This window comes from Mus musculus, chromosome 10 (genome assembly GCF_000001635.26).
Source record: "Mus musculus strain C57BL/6J chromosome 10, GRCm38.p6 C57BL/6J".
Taxonomy (NCBI): Eukaryota; Metazoa; Chordata; class Mammalia; order Rodentia; family Muridae; genus Mus; species Mus musculus.
In genome coordinates, this window is record NC_000076.6 from 129,124,439 (window position 1) to 129,133,987 (window position 9,549).

The 9,549-nt window shown below is 38.0% G+C and overlaps 1 protein-coding gene across 1 annotated transcript; it reads right to left on the reverse strand.

The window, feature by feature from the left end:
• Positions 1–8,392: 8,392 nt before the first annotated feature.
• On the reverse strand, positions 8,393–9,328 carry Olfr770 (olfactory receptor 770). The gene has a single exon (NM_146863.1). The coding sequence runs from the start codon at positions 9,326–9,328 to the stop codon at positions 8,393–8,395; it is 936 nt and encodes a 311-aa protein (NP_667074.1).
• Positions 9,329–9,549: the final 221 nt, after the last annotated feature.

Genomic DNA, 9,549 nt, shown 5'->3' on the forward strand with positions numbered 1-9,549 from the left:
AGGCTAGAGAGAAAGAGAGTAAGAGAGTGAGAGGAGAGTAGAGGAGAGCAGAGAGGAGAAGACAAAGAGCAAGAGAGTAAGAGAGCGAGGTGGGGCCAAGCAGCCCCTCTTATGGTCTTTACTGTTGCTAGGTAACTGGGGAGTAATTTAGCCTGAAGGTTAGAAGCTTGGGACATTGCCTACGTGACTAAAAGCCATGCTTCTTCTGTGGGGGCCGAGGGTGGGGTGGTAACTTCGACAGGAGCCTTGATTCCAGGAGACATGAGAGAACTCTTTCCATCCCATGTAGGTGAATTATCACCACCGGGTCCTGGGGTTCAACATCTCAGCTCGACTGGAGACCAGACTGTCTGTGCATAGCCCAATGCCCCACAGAATATTTTGTAGATACATGTTAGGTACCTTTGATGTAAGATGTCATTTAATTCTGAGATCTGTTTTTTGTCTTGATGACCTATCTTGGAAAAAGCCAGGTGTTGATGTGTACCCCATTAGTTACTTTTTATGAAACTGGATGAACAAGGGTTTGGTGCATGTTTTATCCTGTGATTTTTTTCCCTTGATTAATTGTTTCCTTGATTAGAACAAATGCCCTTGTCTTTACTGATTACTTTTGGTTTGAAGTCTATTTTGTCAGATGTTAGGATGGCAGTTCTTACTTCCTGATCTGACTTGAAATCTTGTCTGCTTCCACTTGCTTGGAATACACTTTTCCATCCTTGCACTGTAACACTGTACCCACCTTTCATGTTTACATGAGTTTCTTGTAGACAACAGAAAGATTTTTTTTTCATAATCAATTCTGTTAGTCTATGTCTTTTGATTGGTGAGTTGAGGTCATGAGTATGTAAAGTTCGTTGTGAAAGATATGTGTTATTACTGCCAATTTTTTTTTGTTGTGCTATTGTTTGTTTGTTTTTTGCATTTAATTGTTTATAGTTTTATTTGTTTTCTCCCCTGCACTATGTTGGCTACATTTAGTTTTCTTTTCAGTACACAGTATTGCTTCCAGTATTCTCTTCAGCATTATGTGGATTTTTTTTTTTTTTTTTTTTTTTTTAGTTTGTTCGTATCTTGGAAAGCTTTTCTTTTCTTTTCTTTTTCTTTTCTTTCCTTTCCTTTCCTTTTCTTTTTCAGCTGTGACTAATAGTTTTCCTGGGTGCAGAAGTCTAGGTTAGTAGCCATGGTCCTTTAGATCTTGGAATGCACTGCTCCAGGCTCTTCTGGCTTTCAGAGTTTCCACTGAGAAATCAGCTTCTATTCTGATAGCTTTTGTTTTTTATGTGACTTGTATGCTTTCTTCTTCTAGCCTTCAAAGTTTTTATTTGTTCTGTGTATTTAGTGTTTTGTCTATGACATTCTTTAGAGAGTTTCTAGGGAGTTTTGCTTTTGTCAGTTGATATTCTCTCTTTCTCTCTGCATTTTCTTATCTATATGGATATATATTTTAGCTTAAGGAAGTTTTTTTCTCATGATCTCGTTAAATATTAGGTCTATGTCACTGTCCTGGGATTTTTTTTTTTTGACCTCATCTCTGTTTAAAATTTAAATATCCAAATTAATAATTTGCTTTAATTAATTAATTAATTATTAATGTCATTAATTAAATTTCTAAGATGGTGCCTCACATTTATTGAATGTTCCTTTACTGTGATCTTAAAAAAAATAAATATTCTGACAGCTCTGCCTGTATTCCCAGAGACCTGCTAATCCCCTGCTTTCTGGGTGGGTCCCACTGGGGCATACTCAGCAGTGGTGAGTTTTGTCTTGTTCCCTGAGCTCTGGTTTCCAGCCTATGGATCTGCCTGCATTCCCAGAGGACTGCCAGCACCTGGGACAATGAAGTAGGACCCTGTCCCAGACCTTTTGCCTGCCAGGTTCCCTTAGGGCATGCCAAGCAACAGGGAATATGCCTTGTCCCTTTTGCTCCATTTTCTAGTGCACAACCTGCCTGCATTCCCAGAAGCCTGCCAGCACCTAGGACAACTGGGTAAAACCCCATTCCCCTAATCTCCCCAAAGCAAACCCACCAGCAGTAAACTGCTTCTTCTCCCTTGTTCTCCATTTTCCAGTCTACAACTCTGCCTGCATTCTCAAAGGCCTTATGGCACCAGGGACAACCAGATGGCTAAAGGCCAGTATAGAAAAACACATCAAGAGCCAGGACAATGGCAATATGAATCTGAAAGAGTTTATGAATGAAATTGACTTAACAGATATCTGCAGAACATTTCGCCCAAACATAAAAAAAAAAAAAAAACCTTCTTCACAGCACCTCAATGAAACCTTTTCCAAAACTGACCACATACTTGGTCACAAAAAAAAATCTTAACAGATAAAAGAAAATTAAAATAATTCCCTGTATCTTATCAGACTACCATGGATTAAAGCAACAACAACAGAAAAAAACAGGAATCTGACAAACTAATGGAAATTGGACAATTATCTATTTAATGATCACTTGGTCAGGGAAGAAATAAATAAAGAAATTAGAGACTTTCTAGAATTCAATGAAAAAATGAAGATACAACATACCCAAACTTATGGGACACAATGAAAGTAATGCTAAGAGAAAAGTTCCATAGCACTACATGCCTTCATAAGGAAACTGGGGAGATCTCATATTGGCAACTTAACAACACATCTGAAGGTTCTAGAACAAAAAGAAGCAAACACAACCAAGAGGAGTAGACGGCAGGTAATAGTCAAACTCAGGGCTGAAATCAATAAATTAGAAGCAAAAAGAACAATACAATCAATGAAACCAAGATCTGGTTCTTTGAGAAAAATCAAGATAGACAAACCCTTAAACAAACTAACTAAAAGGTGTGTGTGTGTGTGTGTGTGTGTGTGTGTGTGTGTGTGTGTGAGAGAGAGAGAGAGAGAGAGAGAGAGAGAGAGAATATCCAAATTAACAAAATCAGAAATGAAAAGGGGGACATAACAATAGACATAGAGGAAATTCAAAGAATCATTAGGTCTTACTTAAAAAAAAATCAAACTTAAAAGCACAAAATTGGAAAATCTAAATGAAATGGATGATATTTTTTGATGAGTACAGCCTACCAAAGTTAAATAAAAAACAGGCAAACAATTTAAATGGACCTATAGCTCCTAAGGAAGTAGAAACAGAAACAGTCATTAAATGTCTTCCAACCAAAAAACAAACAAAAAAACCCAAAAAAAAAAAACAAAAACAAAAACAACAACAACAACAACAAAAAAACAGGACAAGATGGTTTTAGTGCAGAATTTTACCAGATTTTCAAAGAAGAGCTAATACCAACATTCATTCCTCAAACTATTTCACAAAATAAATACAAAAGGAACATGGTTAAACTTATTTTGTAAGCCCATAGTCACCCTGATACTTAAACCACACAAAGACTCAACAAAGAAAGAGAATTTCAGACCAATTTTCATTATAAGCACTAATGCAAAAATAATAAATTAATTAAAAACCAAATAAAAATCACCTTGAAAATATCATCTATTGTGATCAAGTATTCTTTATCCCAGGGATGCAGGGATGGTTCAATATGAAAAATCAGTCCATGTATTCCACTATATAAACAAACTGAAAAAAAAATCAACATGATCATCTCATTAGATGCTGAAAAAATCCTTTGACAGAACTCAACACTCCTTCATGATAAAAGTCTGGGGCAGATTAAGGATACAAGCACATATATAAACACAATAAAGGCAACATACAGCAAGCCTATAGACAACATCAAAGTAAATGGAAAGAAACTTAAAGGAATTCTACTCAAATTAGGGACAAGAGAAGGCTATCCTCTCTTTCTCTATCTATTCAATGTAGTTCTTGAAGTTTTCACTACAACAGAAAGACAACTAAAGAAGTTCAAGGTGGTACAAATTGGAAAGGAAGGAGCCAAAGTATTGCTATTTGCAGAGGATATGATAGTATACATTATTAACCCCAGAAATTCTACCAGAGAACTCCTACAGCTGATAAACACCTCCAGGAAGGTAGCTGGATACAAAATTAACTAAAATCAAATCAAATCAAATAAAAAAACCCCAGTAGCCTTCTTTTATGAAATAGATAAAGTGCTGACAAAGAAATTAGGAAACAAAATCCTTCACAATAGCCACAAATAATATGAAATATTTTGGTGTCACTTCAAGCAAGTGAAAGACCTGTATGACAAGAACTTCATGTCTCAGAAGAAAGAAATTGAAGAAGATATCAGAAGATGGAAAGATATCTTCCATGTTTATGGATTGGTAAGATTAACAAAGTAAAAATGGCCATCTTACCAAAAATAATCTACAAATTCAATGCAATTCCCATCAAAATCCCAACACAATTCTTTATGGACCTTGAAATAACCATACTCAACTTTATATGGAAACACAACAACAACAACAACAACAACAACAACAACAACAAAAACAACAACAAAACCCAGGATAGCTAAAACAATCCTGTGTAATAAAAGAACTTCTGGTTAGCTCATATTGTTGTTTCTTCTATAGGGATGCAGACCCCTTCAGCTTCTTGGGTACTTTCTCTAGCTCCTTCATTGGGGACTATGCGTTTCATCCAATAGAACTAACCAGTACCCCCAGAGCTCATGTCTCCATCTGCATATGTAGCAGAGGATGGCCTAGTTGGCATCAGTGGGAGGAGAGGCCCTTGGTCTTGTGAAGATTCTAGGCCACAGTATAGGGGAATGTCAGGGCCAGGAAGAGGGAGAGGGAGGGTTGAGGAGCAGGGGGAAGGGAAACAGTATAGAGGATTTTGGAGAGGAAACTAGGAAAGGGGATAGCATTTGAAATGTAAATGAAGAAAACATCTAATTAAAAAAAAGAAATTAAAAAAGAACTTCTGGAATTATCACCATCCCCGATTCAAGCTGTACTAACAGTAATAAAAACTGCATGGTATTGGCATTAAAAACAGAAATGCTGACCGAGAATGGAATTGAATTGAATACTCAGAAGTAAATCCATACAAATATGGACACTTGATTTTTAACGAAGAAGACAAAAGTATACATGGGGAAAAAAGAAAGCATCCTCAACTTTTCTAACTGGATGTCTACATGAAATAGAATGCAAATAGATCCATATCTATCACCCTGTACAAAACTCAAGTCCAAGTGGATCAAAGGTGTTAATATACTCAATCTGATAGCAGAGAAAGTGGGGAATAGTCTTGATGTAAGAGTAGCATCGGCACAAGAGACAACTTCCTGAACAGAACACCAACAGCTCAGGCACTAAGATCAACAATTGATAAATGGGACCTTATGAATTGAAAAGCTTCTGTAAGGCAAAGGATGCCCTCCATAGGACAAAATAGCAGTCTATAGATTGGGAAAAGATTTTCAACAACCTTACATTTGACAGAAGGCTGATATCCAAAATATATAAGGAAACTCCAGAAGTTAGAAATCAATGAATCAAATAATCCAATTTAAAAATCAGGTACAGAGCTAAACAGAGAATTCTCAATAGAGGACCCTTCAGTGGCTGGGAATTACTTGAAGAAATGTTCAACATCCTTAGCCACCAGGGAAGTGCAAATAAAAATGATTCTGAAATTCCATCACCAACCAGAATAACTAAGATAAAAAACTCAAGATACAGCTCATGTAGTTGAGAATATGAAGCAAGGGACCACTCCTATATTGCGGGTTGTACAAGTTTACACTTGTACAATCACTTTGGAAATCAATTTGCCAGTTTCTCAGAAAATCGTGGATAGCTCCTCTCAAGACCTAGCTATAAAAATCCAGGGCATGTACCCAAAAGATGTTTCACTATACTACAAGGACACTTACTGAACTTTGTTCATAGCAGCTTTATTTGTAATAGCTAGAAACTGGAAATGACCTAGATGCCCTTCAATGAAAGAATGGATAAAGAAAATGTGGTACATTTACACAATGGAATACTACTCAGCCATTAAAAACAAAGTCATCATGAAATTTTTGGGCAATTGGATGGCACTAAAAAAAATCATCCTGAGTGAGGTAACCCAAACCCAGAAATACACACATGGTCTTTAGTCATTTATAAGTGGATATTAGCCATAAAGTACATGATAACCATGCTACAATCCATGGACCCAAAGAAGCTAAGTAACAAGGAGTGCTGATGGTAGAATGCTTGAATCTCACTGAGAAAGGGAAATAAAATAGACATTGTGGTGGGATGGATGGATGGAACTGAATGAGAGAGAGGGTAAGAAGGGGAACAGGAGGGATCAAGTGTGGGGAGGATGGAGGGAGTAAGTACTGGGAGAGAGAACTGAAATCAGTAGAGGACATCTCTGTAATGAACTAGAAACCTAGGACAATGGATACTCCCAGGAGTCTGTGGAGGTGACCCTAGCTATGATTCCTAGCAATAGGGGATATGGAATCTGAAATGGCCACCTCCTGTAACCAGGCAAGACTTTTAGTGGAGGAATGGGGAGACCAACACAGCCACAAAACCTTAAATCCAATCCACATTTTCCCCAGCCCATGAGCTGTGTAGGGATAAAGAGAGAGCAAAAATTGAGGGGATAACTAACTAATGACTGGCCCACCTTGAGACCTATGTCGTGAGAGAGAGCCCACCCCTTACACTATTAATGATACTCTGCTATACTTGCAGACAGGCACCTAGCATAACTGTCATCTGAGAGGATTCAACCAGCAACTGATTAAAACAGATGCTGAGACCCACAGCCAAACATCAGGAAGAGCTTGGGGAGTCTTGTGGAAGAGGGGGAGGAATGAAGGAGCCAGAGAGGTCAAGGACAGAAGAAAACCTAAAGAGTCAACTAACCTGAGTCAAGACTGGACCACCACCCAAAGGGCATGCTTATGACAGACCTAGCCCCCCTAAACATATGTAACAGATGTGCAGCTTGGTCTTTACTTGGGATTCCTAATAGCAGGAGCAGGGGCTGCCTCTGTTGCCAGCCTTTGAATCCCTTTCCTCTAAACTGGACTGCCTTGTCTAACCCTAATAGGAGATGTACCTAGTCCTACTGCAACTTGATATGCCAAGGAGTGTTAGTATCCATGGGATATCCCCCATTCTCTGAGGAGGAAGGTAGGAGGGATGGAAGGAAGGGGAGGTGACAGGGAGAGGAAGCTGCAATTGGGATGTATAATAAATAAAAATTATTTTTATTGGATATTTTATTTACATTTCAAATGCTATCCCCTTTCCTGGTTTCCCCTCCACAACCCCCCCTATCTCATTCCCCCTCTCCCTGCTTCTATGAGGGTGCTCACCCACCTACCTACCCACTCCTTCCTCTACCCTGGCATTCCTCTACACTGGGGCATTTGGCTTTTACAGGACCAAGGGCCTCTCCTCCCATTGATGCCAGACAAGGCCATCCTCTGCTACATATGCAACTGGAGCCATGGGTCCATGTGTACTCTTTGGTTGGTGGTTTAGTTCCTGAGAGCTTTGAGGGTCTGGTTGGTTGATATTGTTGTTCTTCCTATTGGGTTGCAAACCCCTTCAGCTCCTTCAGTTCTTTCCCTAACTCTGAGCCATATTCTTCGATCATTTGCCATAGATCCTCTTTTTTTCTTCAAGTTCTTTTATTTTGTCTCCCGCTTCATTCATTTGACTTCTAAAGCTTTTTTCCTGAATTCTCAACTGGAATATTGAGCTTTAAAATCTATTTTCACTTCATTTTGTGCTATCTACACTGTCTCTTTTTTTCTTTCTTTAAATTACACTGTTTCTGTATCCTTATTGAATTTGGCTTTTATATTGTGAATTATCTTTATTATTTCATTCAGCTTTGCATTTTTATTTTCTTGGACATCAGTCTAATTTCTATTCAATAATCAGACAATCTGGGTAAAAAGCCACTTTAGTTGTCATTACCGTATGCATGTATTTAAATACCACTAGTTTGATTGTAAGTAGTTTTGGTTATTTGATGTATAATAGTTGCTGATGCTTCTGTGTTTTTTGGGGGTGTTTTGAGTAATAAGCTATATCTTATTTTTTGCACAAGCAGCTTGTTTTGTTGCTTTTCACTTAAACTTTGTCAGTGATGGGATGCAGTTAGACATTTTAGTTGAACATTTATTCTATGAATTCTTGTTACATGAGTGCAAGGTTATTGTTTTTTTTTGTGTGTGTGTTTTATTTTGATCATCCATTTGATCATGGATGAGCTAATGAATGCCTATATAATAAGTCAAGGATTTAGTTGTGGGGAGTTATAGATAGAATAATAAAAATATTGCTACTTTTTCTTATAAACATTTTTATTAATATTCACATTCTGAGATAAAATTTTGATTTGGAGTATAATTAGTAGTCTATATTCATTGTACCAGGTAGTGTGTTTTCATGGCTAGAGAAGGCTTGGACCACCAATATCTTATGAAATCTTGAATCATCCATTTTGGCATTCTAAGGCAATTTTTTTGATTGAATCGTTGAAGGCCTGTTTGACTTGCTTGTTCCTCAAGGTGTAAATGAATGGGTTCAACATGGGAGCAATGGAGGTAGTTAGTACTATTACCCCCTTGTTGATAGCCACTGAATCCTTTGCTGATGGTTTGACGTAGATGAAGATGCAGCTGCCATAAGTGATGGAAACCACAATCATGTGGGAAGAGCAGGTAGAAAAGGCCTTTTTCCTCTGCTGGGCAGAAGGGAATTTTAGAATGGTCTTGATTATGTACACATAGGAAAGAACCACACAAAAAAGGGTTGTGATGAAGGTCAGCACGGCACATCCTATAACCATCTGCTCAATGACCCATGTGTCTGAGCAGGAAATCTTCAGGAAGGGAGACACATCACAAAGAAAGCTATCAATGATGTTAGAATCACAGAATTGCAGATTTTGACTCAGGCTAAAGGGTGGCAGTATGATGATCACCCCAGCCACCCAACAGCAAAGAAGGAGTCTTCTGCAGGCAGTGCTCATGATGGTGGTGTAATGCAGCGGTTTGCAGATGGCCACATAGCGGTCATAGGACATGGTGGCCAGGAGAAAAAATTCAGTTACTCCAAAAAGGTCGGTGAAAAATGCTTGACTGGCACAGGCACCATAGGTAATGGTCTTGTCACCAGTTGCTAGATTATACAAGTATCTAGGAATACAAGCTGATGTGAACAAGATTTCTAAGAAGGAAAAGTTTTGCAAGAAAAAGTACATTGGAGTTTTAAGGTGAGGATCTATTAATGTAAGTAAGATAATTGTCAAGTTACCAGTTATATTCAACAAGTAGGTAAGAAGGAGAAAAATCAAAAGCAGGCTTTGAATTTGTGGATCCTCTGTTAGTCCCAGGAGAATGAATGTCGTTACTGTATGGTTCCTCATAGTTGACTCTTGATTTTTATCTGGTCTCTTGAAAAAAAAAAGGTACTCTATCAGAATATATGGAGACTACAGTTCTATAGTTGTTAGCCATAAGAAAGCAAACCCAAACAACTGGTTCATATGAATTGCCTTCCTTGTCTTGGTAATTAATATTTCTCCTATTCTCCCAAGCTTGTAAGTTTCCATGCTTTGTAATTTTTAAAAGGTATTTTTATAGAACA

What these genes read in the sequence shown, in the direction of transcription:
- Olfr770 (NM_146863.1), bottom strand. Translation starts at nt 9,328, where the DNA reads ATGAGGAACCATACAGTAACGACATTCATTCTCCTGGGACTAACAGAG.